General features: G+C 46.4%; 2 protein-coding genes across 4 annotated transcripts in view; one reads left to right on the forward strand and one right to left on the reverse strand.

Moving 5' to 3' along the window:
* The window catches only part of BAIAP2L1 (BAR/IMD domain containing adaptor protein 2 like 1), a 45,549-nt gene extending 35,740 nt beyond the window's left edge, over nt 1-9,809 (forward strand). For all 3 annotated transcript variants that reach the window (XM_026704300.2, XM_087942049.1, XM_087942050.1), the window contains exons 8-14: nt 584-751; nt 1,674-1,824; nt 2,701-2,899; nt 4,188-4,265; nt 4,897-5,059; nt 7,585-7,625; nt 9,035-9,809. In XM_026704300.2, the coding sequence (XP_026560085.1) occupies nt 584-751; nt 1,674-1,824; nt 2,701-2,899; nt 4,188-4,265; nt 4,897-5,059; nt 7,585-7,625; nt 9,035-9,110 (876 nt within the window). In that variant the 3' untranslated portion in view covers nt 9,111-9,809. The remainder of the gene's footprint in view (nt 1-583; nt 752-1,673; nt 1,825-2,700; nt 2,900-4,187; nt 4,266-4,896; nt 5,060-7,584; nt 7,626-9,034) is intronic.
* A 1,739-nt stretch (nt 9,810-11,548) lies between these two features.
* Nucleotides 11,549-18,293, reverse strand: BRI3 (brain protein I3). The gene is made up of 3 exons (XM_026704299.2): nt 17,790-18,293; nt 14,516-14,633; nt 11,549-11,836 (listed from the first exon to the last, which is right to left on the reverse strand). The coding sequence occupies exons 1-3, from the start codon at nt 17,929-17,931 to the stop codon at nt 11,704-11,706; spliced, it is 393 nt and encodes a 130-aa protein (XP_026560084.1). The 5' UTR covers nt 17,932-18,293; the 3' UTR covers nt 11,549-11,703.
* Nucleotides 18,294-18,679: the final 386 nt, after the last annotated feature.

Here is an 18,679-nt window from a genome sequence, read left to right on the forward strand (position 1 = left end):
TGATCATCTTCTCTGCCTTTTTTCCAAAGTCTCAACATCTTATCTTTTTTTTTTTTTTTGGGGGGTGGTGGTGGTCATGTGAATGCTGTATCCCAAGTACACCCAAAACAGGCATCTCTAAACATTTGCCGCCACGAAACAAAATTGTCATCCAAACCGTAGCCAATTCCTAGATTTGCTTGAGAGAAGCATCTTCTTCTTCTGGTTCTCTATGAAATTAAGGGAGATATGATAGCAGTCTTCCAATATCTCAGGGGCTGCCCCAAAGAAGAGGAAGTCAAGCTATTCTCCAAAGCACCCGAAGGCAGGACAAGAAGCGACGGGGGGATAATCAAGGAGAGAAGCAATCTGGAATTAAGGAGAAATTGCCTGATAGTGAGAACAATTGATCAATGGAACAGCCTTCAGAAGTTGTGAAAATGCTCCAACACTGGAAGTTTTTAAAAAGATATTGGGTAACCCTTTGTCTGAAATGGTATAGGGTTTCCTGGCTAGGCAGGGGGTTGGACTAGAAGACCTCCCAGGTCCCTTCCAACTCTGTTATTCTGTTCTTAAATTTATATTTTCCTCGGATTCCCTGTAGTGCTCAGAGATACTTGCCACCAAGTTGCCAGCGTGGTTGGAAACCTGCAGCGATGCCACCAAGGTTCCAGAGACCGTCATGAATATGATCGATGAGATCAAGTCAACCGGATCCGTTTCGATATCGGGGACTCCCCTGCCTTCCCCAATGATAGAGAGGAACAACCTGGTGAGATTCCCATTTCACCTGAGGAGCTGAGTAGAGGAGAGAGAGAGACAGGCAGTCCAACCTGGTGGACGCAAGTGTACAATTCAAACACCACCCATATTTATTCATTAGATGCTTATCCCAAGTTTATTACTTTTATGATCAGTAAACATAATATACACAGTAGTCCTTCCTCCTCCTATTTTCCCCACAGCAACTTGGTGAGGTGGGTTGGGCTGAGAGAGAGGGACTGCCCAAGGTCACCCTGCTGGCTTTCATGCCTAAAGTGGGACTAGAACTCCCACTCTCCTGGTAATTGACCCAAACTCACCCAGAAGGCCTAAAGCAGGATTAGAATTCACCATCTCCTGGTGATTGGCCCAAAGTCATTGAGCCAGCTTCCATGCCTAAGGAAAGACTAGAACTCACTGTCTCCTGGTGATTGGCCCAAAGTCATCCAGCTGGCTTCCATGCCTAAGGCAGGACTAGAACTCATCGTCTCCTGCTGATTGGCCCAAAGTCATTGAGCCAGCTTCCATGCCTAAGGCGGGACTAGAACTCACCGTCTCCTGGTGATTGGCCCAAAGTCATTGAGCCAGCTTTCATGCCTGAGGCGGGGCTAGAACTCACCATCTCCCGGTCTCTAGTCAGGCACCTTAAATTCCCCACAGGAACACACCTGTTACTTTATGAATGTCTCAAATTGCACCGGTGCCCCTAATTTTTACCCTCCAAATATAATCTCGTTTGCATTCATTCCCGAGCGGAGCTTCCGTATATTCTGGGATAGAATCAACCTGGAAAACCAGCAAGTGAATCTAATTAAGGAAAAAACTTTTCAAAGGAAAGAATTCAATTTGGATAAGCCAATAAAATCGCTAGTATTTATTCATGCCTCTGTGCACTGTTTCACAATATTGACGCTTTACCTTTTGGTCGGCAGGTTGGAAATAATTATGATTCCCTCCGAAGGCATTCTCCTAAGGTGCCCCCAGCCCCTCCGGGGAGAGCTTACACCAGCCCTTTAGTTGATATGTTCAACAACCCACCTGTCATACCAAAGACCTCTTCCGAGAAATTAAGCAATGCAACAGGTAAGGGGAGAAAGAGAAAGAGAGGGAGGAAAGGAGGGAGGGAGAACAAGAGATGATGGATGGATGGTAGGTAGCTAGATAGATAAATTAGATTTGGGGAAGAAGTGCTGAATTTAAACTGGACTAGTAGTGGCTAACCTTTTTGGGCTCCTGTGCCAAAAATTGTGCATGTGCTTGCACACTCGTGCTTGCGTGCCAGCACCAGAAGGCAATCTACCCCACCACGCCCCCTACGCATGCGCGCACAATCCCCCTCATCCCCCGCCGCCCCCTTACCTGAACTGTGCCTCACAGCTGATTTTCAGCCGGTTTGAGGCCTTTTTCAGCCTCCCAAAGGCTTGAGGAAGGCTTCCGCAGGCTTCTGCAGGCTTTGCGGGCCAAAAACTAGCCCCGTTTCGTCACTTCCTGGTTTCCCGAAAATACCGGAAGTGATGAAACGGGTCTAGTTTTCAGCCTGCAGAAGCCTTCCTCAAGCCTTTGGGAGGCCAAAAAAGGCCGAAAATTAGCTGTGAGGCACGCACATGTGCAGTGAGGTAAGTTTGCCTGCAGCTCGCATGCCAGCACAAACGGCTCTGTGTGCCACCTGTGGCACGCATTGCCATAGGTTTGCCATCATGGAACTAGACTTTCACCTAGAAGAGCATGGACTGCATTGACAAGCAACACATCGGAGTGAGCCCTCTCTGCAGGGGCCAGAATCCAGACATAAGCTAGGCCAACCATCTTGAGCTCTGTTTTGTGGCCACTAAGCTCGGAGGAGCACATTGTTAGCTTGATGCTCTCTGCTGGACCATTCCATGATTAATGATGCTTTATTTCCCCTGCCTCTTTCTGTCTGCTTTTCCTTTTTTTTTTTTTTTTGGTGATATTATGCAGACGATTCCAGTTTATTGCGATCTACCTCTGTGGCCACTGGACTGAACATAATGAAGCGTCAGAAAGTGAAGACTATCTTCCCGCACACCGCTGGAAATAACGAGACTCTCCTTAGTTTCGCCCAGGGCGACCTTATCACGCTGCTCGTATCAGAAGAAAGAGACGGCTGGCTGTACGGAGAACATGATGTCACCAAAGTGTATGTCAGGGCTTCTCAAAATTTTGCATTAATTACCCCAAACCACTTTTCAGAACGTCTTATCTGCTCATAAGCCATGGTGGGATTCAAAGAATTTAACAACTGGTTCTCCCAGGGTCAGGTTGGCTATCATGGGAGACGTGGCCCAGCCCCATCCACCAGTTCCGCCACACATTGTTCTGACCAACGTGTCCTGAGACCGTAATTAAGCACACGCTTAGTTAAAACAAACTCTTGTTTTATTTCAACGCTGGGAATTATGTTCATTCCCAGCCCGTAATGGGTCCCAAACAGTTCCTCGAGATAAGCACCCACCTTTCTCTCCTTTGAATGGCTGACAACTAAAGTGCCAAATTAACTGTAAAAAGCCAACCGAAGTACAAACTCCACACACAGCTTCAAGGATTAATCCGAACAGTATGAACGACTTTGCTTCCTGCAAAGGTTTCATCATCTTGGCTTGTCTTTTATCCCTTATGGGAGGGGCAATCACCTCCCGGCCTTACTCCCGAGTCACCCCTTTTGTTTCAGTTGCTCTTGCCTTCTAGCAGCCCTGCACATACGCACACTAGGAACAGGCTCCCTTTGTTCCTCTGCCTTGCTTCTGCCAGACTTTGGAGGTTGCACCCCACTCCCAGATGGTCCTGGTCCCATCTCTGCATCGGATGCAGGACCCTCATCTGAGTCCTCTCCAGACTCCCAGACTGGTCCCCGTTTTTCCCCACTGTCCAACTCCACTGCCGTCTGCACAGGCTGCCGGTGAACCACAACACAGGTGGGACAAGCCTCTCGCGATGGCCAACCTGAACATGGGGCAAACCGGTTGTTAAATTACACCCCCCACACACACACACACAATCAAAGTAGATCCTGGGCGTTATGCCTCAATGGAGAAACGGGAAACAGAGGGAAGGAGGAGCAGAGGGAAGGAGGAACAGAACGCACCAGCCGTTCTGGTGCCCGTTTCTGCATTGCAGCGCGGCAACCAGGATCCCCTTTGATCATGGGGGCTTGGGTAACTTAACAACCGGTTCGTGTGAACCGGCACAAACTGGATGAATCACCCCCCCCACTGCTCATAAGTCTGTTCCTTCAGCACCATTGTAACTTTGAACGATCGCTGAATGATCAGTAGTAACTTGAGGACATAAAAACAACAGGGTGGGGATTGGGAGGAGGAGGAGGAGAAGCAAGCTCAGAGAGCACCAAGGATCCCACAAATGTCTTCTCTTATGGTATACAGCCAGGTTTGTTCAAAGCAGTAATTTATTACAACGTTGCCTTCTAGGAAAGGCTGGTTCCCATCCTCTTACACAACGCCCTTCGAAGGTCCATCAGAAGAGACCGTGCGCATTCCGGTGCCAAGGTAATGGTGGGTTGGCGTAGAAGCTCTTTTGAGAACCGAGCTGAAGAATCTGTTGCTTCTGGTTGGGCTATGGAGTCCTGGTGGCGCAGTGGTTAAAGTACAGTATTGCAGGCTGACTCTACCAACCGCCAGCAGTTCGATCCTGACCGGCTCAAGGTTGACTCAGCCTTCCAGCCTTCCGAGGTCGGTAAAATGAGGAGCGAGATTATTGGGGGCAGGAGGCTGACTCTGTAAAGAGTTTAGAGAGGGCTGCAAAGCACTGTGAAGCGGTATATGCTATTGCTTTGGAAGGAAGGGAAGGGAAGGGAAGGGAAGGGAAGGAAAGGAAAGGAAAGGAAAGGAAAGGAAAGGAAAGGAAAGGAAAGGAAAGGAAAGGAAAGGAAGGCATAGTGGCAGAGTGGTTAGAATGCAGTGTTTCAAGCTAAGTCTGCCTATTGTCAGGAGTTCGATCCTGACCGGCTCAAGGTTGACTCAGCCTTCCATCCTTCTGAGGTATGTAAAATGAGGAGGCAGATTGTTGAGGGAAAATAGGCTGACTTTGTAAACCACTTAGAGAGAGCTATCAAGCACTATGAAGTGGTATATCAGTCTAAGTGCTATTGTTATTAACAGTGGTTTTCTTTTCTTTTAGCCCTGCGCCCATCCGTAGTGTCAGCTCAGTCAACTTGACCAACAGAGAAAGCCCCATTCTCCCCCCACCAGATTATGTCATATCTGGGCCAACCAAACCAGCTTCAGAACCAAAACTTGAAACTTCTAAAACTATAGCAGCTCAAGGAGAAAGCGTATCTCTTGTGAGTAGACCGACCAGTTTTGTTATATATAAAAAAAAAACCCTCAGCTTTTGAAAATAGTTTTGCTGACGGGTTTAATCCAGAGGTGGTATATTCAGCAGGTTCTGACCAGTTCTGGAGAACCAGTAGCTGCAAATTTTAAGTAGCTCAGAAAACTGGAAAATCCCACCTCTGACTACAGATTTTACAGTGTCTTCCCCTGCCACGCCCACCAAGCCACGCCCTCAGAACTGGTAGTAAAAAAAAAAAAATGAATCCCACCACTGGTTTTATCCAGCTATCCGAGTAATGCCAGGCTGAACTTAAAACTTTTTGAACTTGCTAGTTACATCGTTCTTTTAAATTTCAGTATTTACAGGTCATCCTTGACTTACAACAGTTCTTTAGTGATTGTTTCAAGTTAAAACAGGACTGAAAAAAGGTGACTTAGGACCATTTTTCGCACTTATGACCATTGCAGCACCCCCATGGTCACATGATTTACATTCAGATGCTTGGCAAATAACTCACATTTATGACAGTTACAATGTCCTGTGGGGTCATGTGATCATCTTTTGTGACCTCCTGACAAGCAAAGTCCATGGGGAAGCCAGATTCACTTAACAATTAAATTCCTAATTTAACAACTGCAATTCAGTTTAAGGCAGATAGTTCTCTCTCTGGGCAAAATGAGAGTATGATCTGCTGAACAAAACTCGGCACTGGTGACAGGAAAGGCATCCAGCCATTAAAACTCTCTGCTAGCTCCATTCAGTTGCCCAGACAAGGAATTACGGGATCGTTAAATGATGGTGATGAAATTCAGTTTTAACGAATGCAGCAAGAATAGTCATAAAATGGAGCACAACCCACTTAACATATTTCTCACTTAGCAACATAAATTCTGGGCTCATTTGTGGTTGTAAGCCAAGGACTACCTATAATTGATGGGAGGGGAATCCGTTCCTTGTTTCAATGGCATTTCACAAACTCGCCATCACTGTGTCAATCATACCGGTCCAGTGTTGGTATAATCAGAGCTCACCGTGGAGAGCTAAAAAGTTGCTTTAAACTTTTGTGTTGCACACAGCAAAGGACAGGTATTTGGTTCAGATTCAGTTTTAAACATTTCAAATGATATTTCAGGGTTTTGAACAAAGGAGACCTATCAGCGGCCGAGAAAAGGCTTGTAAGTTCAGATACTGTCATTCCTGCTTGCTCAAGAGTTACGTGCTATTAACCAGCCAGGGAAGCCACTGTAAGTCAGACTGGAAAGCAGGCACTAAATAACGGCACTTGTAAACACCTGGATTCTTTCAGCAGTTTTTGCCCCTTTTCAAACAATGAGGTTGTTTTGCAGTTGAAAAGTACCGAAAGCATTTTAGGCCTTGATTCATAGAGTTAATTTATTATCACTTCCGTCTGAAAAACAGGGATCCAAAGGAAAACTCCAGCAACAATGCTTAGGTCTTACGGGGAAGCTGGAGTGCCACCTTCTGGTCTCGAGGAGCCATTGCAGTTTAGACCTCAGTGAAAGTGGAATATATGAAATTAGCAAGAGGAAATTGACTCTCTTTGAATTCATAAGCCACTGTGATGAGTCAATTTCCCTGAATCACACCCTCGTTATTCAAAACAGGGATTACTTATGCAGGAGGCGCCTCTCTTTAAAGTCAGAAATGATTACAAGAGATCATCCTGCAAAGTTTGTTCCAGTTATTGCTTCCTTTGCTCCTAAAACTAAGATCGATCAGTCTAAACTAGAAATTTTTTAAAAAAATACTGCATTGATAGATCGAAATAAAGTAAAACTACGAAGTTTTTAGCGTAGAATGACCAAGTGGAGGGATTACAACCAGGAGAGGCTTAGAAAATTGTGGTTGAGAGTGTGGCTGTTTTAAGTCAAGGTTTTCCAACCTTGGCAACTTCATAATGTGTGGACTTCCAACTTCCAGAATTCCCCAACCAGCCATGAATTCTGGGAGTTGAAATCTACACTTCTTTAAGCTCCCCAACATGCTGGCTGGGGAATTCTGGGAGTTGAAGTCCATACTATTTCAGGTATGCTGGAACACTGACACAGTGGTGGGATTCAAATATTTTTACTACCGGTTCTGTGGGTGTGGCTTGGTGGGCGTGGCAAGGGAAAGATATACTGCAAAATCCCCATTCCCTCCCCACCCCACTAACCTGCTTTCCAGCTCCGTTCTCCTGTGCAGGGCAACCAAAGGAGAACCAGCCAATCAGCTGGGACTCGATGGGAGGCAGAGAAGAGATGGGGTTGGCGGGGCCAGTCAGAGGCGGCATTGGCCGGTTCTCTGAACTACTCAAAATTTCCACCGGTCAGAACCGGCTGAACACCACCTCTGCTTGAGGCTCCCCGACATGCTGGCTGGGGAATTCTGGGAGTTGAAGTCCATACATTTCCCGATTCCCCAACGTGCTTAATCAGACATTTAAAGTCCCCTTCCTGCTTATTCCTTTTCTTCGGATGGCCTTCCTTTTCTTCCGTACTCAGCGATTATGACTTTTCTTTCCTTCCTCAGAAACCTACCATGAACGGCATTATGAAGCCACCTTTCCTAAGGTAAGTTGGAATCATGCAATATCATTGAAAACAGGCAACAAACTCAACCCCCCAAAAAAAATCCAGCCTTGGTTTATCTTTCTATGAGGTCACCTTGGAGAACCATTCAGGTGGCCTTAATCCTGTCTTGGCATCCTTCTGTCATGCCCATCACACCTTCGGTCTCGAGAGACGATGGTATCCTGCTCCGAAAAGAGGTCCTAGAACAGCATCTAGTGTGGCTAAAAAGGTCAATTTGAGAGCGGCAAGGATTTCCGCACTGAGGACAGATACGGTCTGTCCCATCCAGTCCCCGGATTTCACTGGTTCTGGGACTGTCCCTTTGCCTCAGCCTGCCGAACAAGTGTCTCTTCTTCGAATTGGAGAAGGCCAGGCTGTCTCTTTAGCCTCCAAGCTGAATGATCAGAGGTCAAGGCTTCCCAGCTGTTGATGTCCATTCCCAAGGCCTTTAGATCCCTCTTGCAGATATCCTGGTCTCCCTCTCGGGCGCTTTCCCTGCACTAATTCTCCATACCGGAGGTCTTTCGGAACCCACCCATCAGCCATCCTCACGACATGCCCAAGCCAGCATAGATGTCACTGTTTCAATAGTATATACATGCTAGGAATTCCAGCACGCTCCAAGACTGCGCTATTTGGTGTTCTGACCAAAGCTTCCGAGACCGTAATTAAGCACACGCTCGGTTAAATCAATTCCTGTTTTATTTCAGTGCTGGGAATTATGTTCATTCCCAGCCCGTAATGAGTCCCAAACAGTTCCTCGAGATAAACACCCACCTTTCTCTCCTTTGAATTGCTGACAACTAAAGTGCCAAATTAACTGTAAAAAGCCAACCGAAGTACAAACTCCACACACAGCTTCAAGGATTAATCTGAACAGAATGAACGACTTTGCTTCCTGCAAAGGTTTCGTCACCTTTGCCTGTCCTTTATACCTTATGGGAAGGGCAATCACCTCCCAACCCGAGTCGCCCCTTTTGTCTCAGCTGCACTTGCCTTCTAGCAGCCCTGCACACACACACACACACACAAACACACACACACACAACTAGGAACAGGCTCCCCTTGTTCCTCTGCCTCACTGCTGCCAGGCTCCGGAGGTTGCACCCCACTCCCAGATGGTCCTGTCCCCATCTCTGCATCGGATGCAGGACCCTCATCTCAGTCCTCTCCAGACTCCCGGACTGGTCCCTGTTCTTCCCCACTGTCCGATTCCACTGCCGTCTGCACAGGCTGCCGACGAACCACAACACTTGGAACTTTTGTTATGCCAGGTGATGCCAAGAATAGGTACACAAAAGCCTTAATCACATTCCTGGAAATGGGTTGAAACCACCTTCGTAAAAATTAAAACGTAGCTTATCGTCCCATCTCGCTGTGCTTCAATTTGCCTGTCTGCTTCATTACAGTGGCGAGAATCCCTTTGCAACCGTCAAACTCCGACCGACAGTCACAAACGACAGATCGGCGCCAATCCTTCGATGAGGCGGCATTGGATAAAAACCTGATCTTTTTTGTTGTTGTTGTTTAATCCTACTACCTTGTCAATATTGCACAGCCTGCCCCAGCCTGCAGGTCCCTTCAGGTGTTGCATTGAGATGGTTTCCAAATTTGCTGACCACGCAGCAACTGGAGGCTCCCCCGGTTGGCGGTGGCCATAACTGTCTTCGGCGATATGATTTCCAAATACTGTCTGAAGTTGTTTTTAAACCTTTATTTAAATGTTAATTAATGTGTACAGCAGCTGCAAATTGCCAAAGTTTCTGACTTTTTTAAAATGATTTTTGTTTTGTTTTTGCTGGCTTCTCGTTTCTGCTAATTATCGATGGCTGAGATGCCTGCAGATTTGCTTTGAGTTTAGAAGCGTGCCTTGTTTAGGAAGACAACTATATTTAGGAAAGCAGAAATAAGCCAAATAGGGAAACCAGCAGAACTGATCCTCTTTAGTCTTCTATTACCAGCATCGCTGCTTAGACTTCTGTGCCAATGGTGTGGTTTAATCCTAGGGATCAGTTCCGTTTAGTTTTGCTTGTACAATTTACTTAGATGGCTACGAGAGTCGCTGCTTTTTAAACATTTAAGGATGACCTAACAGAATATCACGCCAAATAATATTTTCATTACATAAGCTGAGATAAAATGTCTTAGGGATACAGTAATAATAAAATGCTCTGATCAGAACAATGGGACATTCTTTCATTGGTTTGCAGTACGTAAAAGCTGAAATCTTTTCTTCTCTTCAAGTAGGATTTTATTTTTTGAGGGGTTCCTGGTGCTCTCTGAGCTTGGTTATTCTCTTGCAGACGTTTCATGACCCAAACTAGTAACATCATCCGTGCTAACCCTGATGGGTAATGAAATTTGCAAGTCTGAAAGAAAACCACCATGCTCAAAGAGCACCAAGGATCCTCATTTCAACCCTGAGCTATAAATATTTTCCTTTAGTGGATCCTGTTTAACAGGATTGTCTGAAAGCAGTTTTTTTGATTGTGGATCGTTGGAAACATTAAATGGGATTTTTTTTTTTCCCTGTTCAGTTGGGTCTCATTTTCGAGACACTGCCTGGAAAAGTCCCTTCACTTTACTTGGCAAGGTTTTTCAGAAGTGATTTCTTGTTGCCGCCTTCCTAGGGGCTGAGAGAAAGTAATTGGCCCAAGTTCACCCAGCTGGCTTTGTAGATAAGATGGGCTAGAACTCACAGCCTCTGGGTGGTTGGCCCGAAGTCATCCAGCTGATTTTCATACTTAAGGTGGGACTAGAACTCACGATCTCCCAATTTCTAGCCCAGTGGTTGCCAACCAGCGGGCCGGGGACCACTGGTGGTACGTGAGAAAATTCTGGTGGTCTGCAGAGAAATGTCACCCCCAAAGCAATTAACCCAGGCTGCGTGGGAACACAAGGCTGTGCCGCCCATATGGCCTGCAGGAGCACAAGGCTTGTGTCACTTGCATTGCGAACAACACGAGGTAGTGGGCAGAGGAGGGGAACTTAGCCCACGCACCTGGCCTGACCACTGGGCTGCTTCTTTCCACTTCTTTCTTCTTCTGCTTTTGGCTGCGCGCAAGGAAAGCAGCAAGTCTTCCTTTCTCTCCCCCAAACTCTGCCAAAAATGAGTCTTTGGGACCTTGCAAGGCCTCTTGCTCCAAGAGGCTGCGCCGGCACGACAAGTCTCACAAAGACTCATTTCTGGTAGAGTTTGGGGGAGAGAAAGACAGACTTCTGCTGCTTCTGCTGCTTTCCTTGCATGAAGCCAAAAGTCTCTCTCTCTCCCCGAGAATGGAGCTGGAGATGGTATCCTGCGACCCCAAATAAAAAATGATCGATTGGTAGGAAAACAGAGTGGGGAATTTTCCTGCAGACATTTTGGGGGATTTTCCCAGGGTGTCTGGTCCGCAGGATTTAAAATTATGAGTTTGGTGGTCCCTGAGGTCCAAAAGGTTGGCAACCTCTGGTCTAGCCTGATGCCTTAGCTGGACACCAACCTTGCCTGGTTCTTTTATTATTGCCTAAACTTGCCATACTCACCCCATATTTTTCTCGAAACTATTGGAAGCAGCATTTGAATCATAGCCTGGTTGGAGAAGAATGACTGACATTTAGTCTATACATTGTCAAAAGAAGCATTAACATTTGGTACACAATTCAGATCAGCCCTTTTTTCTTTTTTTTAATTTCACACACTGGGTTTCAAGGCTGACCCAGCATCTATGAACATCAATATGGCTTCTACACAGCAAGAGATTTTTCCCTTCATTCGGAGGGTGGGTGGAAAGGCCGGGCGAAGTTTGCAAAAGTGCTTTTATTGAAATTTCCTCCCCACCAAAAGAAAAAAAGGTGCATTTTAAAACACAAAAGCCAAAACTGGGGGCTTCGTTAACAGATGAATATCAATTTCGCACGTGAAAGAGAGAAAAGACTGCCAGTGCTTGATAATAATTGTATTTCTTTACAAAATCAGCTCCGATGCATAAACTTGATTGTACATGACATTTACATTAGAAAAAAAAAAAGAAGGGGTACAGCTGCTCAAAGCCTCTGGGTTGTGGTCGGGTTGTGGGGTTGTAGGCGCTCCGATCTCTTAACCAAATGTCGCCCCGCAGTTAGGACACGTCCGTTGTCTCAAGGCGAGGCAAAAGATGATCCCCACGGGGAAAAAAACGATGGCGCACAGGATGCCAAGGCAAGTGAAGGTGTCTTCCAGCACGCCAACCCTGCCAGAGGAAATCACACAACAGGAAGGAAGGAAGGTTACTGCACACTGTGGTTAAACCAAAGGCGAATGACACCCAGGAGTGGCGCACATTTAACAGGCAGTCCTTGACTTACAACAGTTCCATTTAGGTTCAAAGTTAGAACGGCACCAAAAACTGGGACTTAAGATAGTTTTTCACACCTACCACTGATTTATGCTCAGATCCTTGACAGTGGACTCATACTTACGACCGTCACGGTGTCCCAGATCATCACGGGACCTTCTGACAAAGTCCAGGCGGAAGCCAGATTCACTTAACGACCGGGTTACTAACTTAATCAACTGCGGTGATTCTTACACTTAACTGGGACGCTAAAGGTCATAAACTGGGGGCAGAACTGAAGGGGAAGTTCCCATAATCAAAGTCAGTGGGCAAAGCTGGGTTCACTTAAAGACCGTGTGATTTGCTTAGCGACCACGGCAAAAGATCTCAAAATTGGGGCAACCGACTTAACAACGGCCCAGAGGTTCCAGTTGTAACTGGACAACTAGCCATAATCTCTCTGCATTTTAAGTCTTGCAGAAGTTTTTTATTTTTATTTTTTTTGACAACAAACACATAAAATAATAAATAAAACCTCCTTTCCATTGTACAGTGTGTCGGTTGGTACATATCTTTTGTGCATAATATCAACAGTCTTTCCCTCTAAAGTTTAGATTAAAATTCATATTGTAAAAAACCTATCCATATCATGCTATCTCATCGTTAAGTCATTAAACTTTAATTACAAATTTACTTCATCCTTTTCCAGCAAATTATAATTCTTACCATAGTAATCAGTTATAACATATCATTTCATTGTATTATCTTTATTATTATATTTACATTGTGATAGGTTTCATTTCTCTATTTTCCTGTCTAGCTATTGATAAAATAAATCCCGTAGTTTATCACATTCTTTTTCTTCCTGCTCTCTTAATTGTTAATGTCAATCTACCCATTTCGTCTTGCAGACATTTTCTTGACAAAAGATCACAGCTTCTTCCGTCGGTCGGCTAACGGGGAACACCATAAAACTTTCCAATGAGAGAAAGGCTAATCTTAGCTAATACAGTAAGAATTAGCCAGGGAGGGAGGGGGGGGATAACCCAAATGACTTTCCCCGTGGTTTACAGTTGCTGCTCCTGAGGCCATCTAAAAATAGAGAATGAATGTTTACATTCAGGTTTGAAGCTGGGCTTGACCTCCCTGCTCAGAGAGTCACAGACATTGCAAATCTGCAAGAAAAATCCCTTCTTTAGGGTTGAGTTCGTCCCTCGTGCACCACGATTTAATGATTTTGCTTCGTTTCATATGCCTTCTCGGGACCTCCCTAAACATTCATTTAATTTAAAATTGAATTGCTTTCCGGAATTCCCTTGCTAGGATTCCAGAAAGCAAGTAAAACTCCAGGGTTGGTTTTTGTTTTGTTTTTTGTAGGGGGGAGAGTTTAAGTCTTTAGGGACAAGGTGAATTTGTGAGGTTCGGAGGGCGAACCAAATCCAGCCATTTTGTGACACTATCCAGATAAGTTGCTCCATTTAGCAAATAAATACAAGGTAGTCCTGGACTAGCAACTAAATGAGAAGTTGTAAGTCCAGAACTACTTTGTATTTATTTGCACCAAAAATAGTGACCTATGACCTACACACATGACCGTTGCATTCCCTCCCCACAGACACGTGACAAAAATTTGGCTCTCTGCAAACCAGCATGTATTCACGATGGTTGCAACATCCTGTGATCACATGGTGGTCATTTGCGGCCTTCCCAGCTGGCTTCCGGAAAGCAGAGCCAATGGGGGCGAGCGCTGGATTCACTTAACGACCGTGAGTTTCCCACTTAACTGCAGCTATTCACTTCATCACCCTGGCCAAAAAAATAATAAAGGCCCGTAAAATTGGACTCCATTTGCTTCACAAGGGAAGGGAAGCGTAGTGTCACGCCCCGTCAGTCTGAATCCGAGGAGGAAGAGGAACAGCTGACAGTGTGTGGCTCCATTGGCTGTGGAGGAAACAGGGGAAGGGCAAAGTCCAGCTGGGCAGAGCAGGGGAGAGGTAGAACAAGGGAGAGGGAGTTCAGAGGAAGACCCAGCCCCCCCCCCACTTCATCCTAGGGCAAGCAAGGAGGAACGGAGAAGGGAGCAACATGGGTTGTGTGGCTTACGGGGGAGGAAAGGGCCCTGATTCCCTTCATTAGCCACAGCTGGGAATGATAGTTTTAAAAAGATGCAAGCTGAGCGCGACAGCTACTGGGAACAAATGTGAGTTTATCTTGCGTCGACTTTGGTTATGTGCATTCCTGGTGTCTTCCCAACCGTGTTAAATCACTGCCATGCCTTCACATCTGGAATTCTTACTCCTGGCCTACAGGACTAATTATCTCATTTTGCCTTGATTGGACTTATAGTTACAGTGTGTGTTGACCACGCTTTGGACTTGATTCTCTGCAGCCAAAGGCTATTCCTGGGAGAGTTTTTCTCCAGCCCAGAAGGTAACCAGGACATTGGGAGCAAAGTTGGAGCTAATAAAGGGATGCCTACTGATTATCTGACTGTGTTGCCTTTGTGACACGCCCCTTTGGGTCATCACCCTTAGCATCGGAAATTTTGGGCCCAACCGTCTCGTTTCCTCCCACCCACCCAAAAAGGAAAATTACCTGCAAGCCGGGCAGCCACCCACAACTATGACAGATGTGGTAGGAGGGGGCTGCTGGATTATTGTATACGTAGTATTGGGATAGTTGTGCGGCTGTGAACTAGCCGGAGCGGTATATCCTGGACAGAGAAACAAAACAGAAAGATAAATAAAACCATGTTTGTGGCTTCCAATTAACAGGACCGTGGAAATTCTCCAGTGAGCCTCCACTGCCTATTTCACCCCTCGGGTAAGTTCGCCCATGTACACCAACGGCACTACAGGTAATCCTCAACTCACAACCGTTCCAAGTTACAACGGCACTGGGAAAAATGACTTATGACCTATTTTTAGGACCACTGCAGCATCCTCATGGTTATGGGATCCAAATTCAGCCACTGTCCCGGCCGGGCTCACATTTGGCGACCTTCTGATAAACAAACTCAATGGGGAAGTTAGACTTGTGTAACAACCGTGTTATTAACTGAACAACTGCAGTGATCTACTTAACGACTGTGGCAAGAAAAGCCGTAAAATGGAGCCAAACTCACTTAACCAATGTCTCGCTTAGCAACATAAATTTTGGGCTTGTGATCGTAAGTCAAGGACTATCTGTAGTAGGTAACTAGCGAGCTCATTCTCCTATTAGAAGTAGGGACATCTCCTCCTCTGGTCAGTCAATGGTCAAGTCTTCATTTCACAGGTGGACTTGGTCCAAAGAGGATCAGGAACACCTGATGACCAGAAGAAGCCACCGAGAAGAGCTGAGGTCCAAAGCTTGGGAGAACGTCACCACTGGTGTGAAAGATCTCCCACCAAACGTAAAATAATTGACCACCAGAGTCCTTTCGGAGCTTAAGCGAGTCCCCTTAACCAAGACCACAACTCCACTCAACACCACAAAAAGAATCCTCAAAGAATCCCCAACCCTTTTAAAGCTGAAGGCCCTCTGAGATGTTCTTGGTTGGCTCCATCTCCACGTGTCAACAGTATCCACTCAAATGGAGCTCAGAGAAATTCTTCTCAATGCCCCATAAATCATTGTTACTCACCCTAGTAACCCGGTCCTTCTGCTCTTCTATGAGTCAAGGCCTAATGACAGCATTCTGGGGTTAATGATTAACGTCTCCAAACAGATCCTTGGCAGGACCAGAACAGGGGAAAAAAATAGACCAGCCCTTTCCAAAACCTTGGGGTTCTCTGAGCTTGGTTGGTTTCTGGCAGATATTTCATTACCCAAACTAGGTAACATGCTAGTCACTTGTCCCAAGCCAGATCAAAGTGCACCAAGGCCCCCTGAGCTACATATATTCTCCTTTATTGGTATTTTTCCAAACCAGACAAAGCTTTCAACCAAGGAAAAAGCCACATCTTTTCAGATGCACTCAAGTTAAGTGTTCTCCCGTTCATTGCATCCATCTATCCTTATAAGCCGCGATGCAATTTTCTTGGTAGGGCTTTAATGCAACAGGCCAGCCCTCAAATGTGCAAATCATGGTTTCCACTCTAAAGGGAGGCACAAACCCAGCTTGTTGGGGGTTTAATCCACAAACCATGATGAAGCAAAGCCAGCGTGGTTGACGGACCAAACATTTCTGCGCTGGATATGATAGTGAGAGAAGTTAACAAATAGCCCCACAATCAGGAGTCTGGTAAATCCTTTTCATTTTTATTATTATGCCTTAATATTATTATTAATAATAATAATAATAATATGATGCCTGGCTAGGGGATTCTGGGAGTTGAAGTCCACCCATCTTAAAAATTGTCAGGGTTGAGGAACACTCCATCAGTCACTACTGGCTGGCTTGCACAAGTTTTCAAACCATAACCCTGATTACATATTGGTTCTTTGGTAATAATGATGATTTATTAATGATTTCTGCCTTATGGAGAGGCCAGGATTTTTCCTTTTAAGGCTCCATGTATCTTTGCCAGCCAGCCGATGTAAAAAATACAGATGATCTTTGCACGCTACACTGGCCGAATTCACACCTTACACTAAACCAGGAGCAAATTGCAGGATATTCGAACCCTTCCTCTTCCTGCACCACCATTATGGCTCCTAATGAAAAAAAAAATTCTTGTTCTCATTTTCAAAAGCGACAACTGAATTCAAAGGCTGGTTTTTACCGAAGGAAGTGATTACAAAAAAAAAAAAAAAAAAGAGGCCCTTGAAAGTTTCAAATGAATCATCACAGATTCAACCATGTCACCCAAGGTTTTTTTTTCTTTTTCTTTTCAAATGTGCAAATCCAAAAGGCCTCTGAAATCACTTCTGCCCGGTCAGCAGAACTCAAGTTCCCCAATTTTTAGGTGAAACAAAACAATAACAATGGGTTCCTTGGTGAGGAAGGAAGAAGAAGAAAAAAAACAACTTTGGTAGAAGTTTTTGGGAGAAAAAAAAATTACATAAGCTCCCAACCCAGCCAGCTGCTTTCCATCTGAGTCCTTCCTTCCTTCCTTCCTTCCTTCCTTCCTAACAAACTCCTTCCTTTCTTCTTTCCTTCCTCCCTAACAAATTCCTTCCTTCCTACCTCCCTCCTTCCCAACTCCTTCCTTCCTAACAAATTCCTTCATTCTTCCTTCCCTAACAAACTCCTTCCTTCCTTCTTACCTCCCTCCCTCCCAACTCCTTCCTTCCTTCCTAACAAATTCCTTCCTTCCAATTTTTCCTTCCTTCCTTCCTTCCTTCCTTCCTTCCTTCCTTCCTTCCTTCCTTCCTTCCTAACAAATTCTTTTCTTCCTTCCTTCCTGACAAACTCCTTCCTTCCTTCTTTCCTTCCTTCCTAACCAATTCCTTCCTTCCCATTTTTCCTTCCTTCCCTTCCTTCCACTTTTCTAACTCCTCCCTCCCTCCCTCCTAAGCAACTCCTTCCTTCCTTCGCCCCCCTTTCTCCACCCCCTTCGCCAACAGGGCGCCCCCTCCAGGTATATACCCTGACCCTAATCCCCAACCCCATCGGGCGGGCCAAGGCAAATCCAGGCTTGGAGAAGAGGAGGAGGAGGAGGAGGGCGGTGGCCTTCAACCCCCCTCCCATACACACCCCTTTCGCAAGAGTTGGGTTTCCCCTCCTCCAGCTGGAAAGCCCGGAAAGCCACTCTCTCTCCCCCCCCCGTCCCCCAAAGGTGAGAAACCCCAGGTAAGCCTCCCCTCCCCACGCCCGGGGAGGCGCTCTGCCCGCGCTCAGAGGCACTCTTTTCCCCAGGCAGCCCCTTCTCTTCTTCCAAGGGGGAGGGGGATCCCGCCCGGGAAAAGCCACCTCCCCTCCCACCTCCGCCCCCTATAGTCTCACCTGGCCCGGTGGTCCCCGGGGGGAACGGGTAGGGCGGCGCCGGCGGGATGGTCCCGTAGGTGTGGGGTGCATAGTTGCCCGGCGGCGGCCCGTAAGGGCTGTAAGGCGGCGGCCGGTCCTGCAGCAGCGGCTTGCCGTCCATGGCGGTGAGGGGTCGTCGGACCGGAGAGAAGCCTGGAGCGGGGATTCCTTTTTGGGGGAGGGGGTGCTGGGGGAGGAGGAGGAGGGCGGGGAAGGAGGCTCTCAGTCCCGGGCGGGCTTGCTGGGTCCCGGCTCGCTCGGCTCCTTCAAGGAGAAGGCAGCAGCAATTGCGCCCAGAGCCGGCGGGGCATGGGGCGGAGCGGGGAGAAGACGTGGGAGGGGGCAACCCGGGGGTCGCCCCGGAGGAAGCTCCGCGCGGAGAGTCCCCGCACCAGCAGCAGCAGCAGCAGCAACGCAAACCCTTCGTGCCTGCGGGCGGCGGCGGCGGCGACTCAGCCCGGTCACAAGACTGGCGGGTCACGTGACTCCGCCTGCGCCCCCCCCACCCCCTTTTTTCTCTTCTCCTCCTCCTCTTGCCCCGCCCCGCCCGCCGGTGAAGGAGGGGGGGAGGGAAGGAGGCGGGGGGAAACCCTCTCTTAAAGGGGACGCGACATGAAATACGATTTGATTTGATTTGATTTTTTTTTAAATTGATTTGATTTTATTGTTATTTTATTATTTTATTTTTTTAATTTTATTTTTATTCTTATTTTTTAATTTATTTTTATATTTTTTAATTTTTATTTTTATTTTTTTATACTTATATTTATATTTACTTTACTTTACTTTACTTTACTTTACTTTACTTTACTTTACTTTACTTTATTTTATTTTGACTGTGTTCTTCTCTGCCCAGTCACTCCCAGTCA

This window comes from Pseudonaja textilis, chromosome 14, assembly GCF_049901715.1.
Source record: "Pseudonaja textilis isolate UNSWEBS1 chromosome 14, rPseTex1.2, whole genome shotgun sequence".
NCBI classification, from domain to species: Eukaryota; Metazoa; Chordata; class Lepidosauria; order Squamata; family Elapidae; genus Pseudonaja; species Pseudonaja textilis.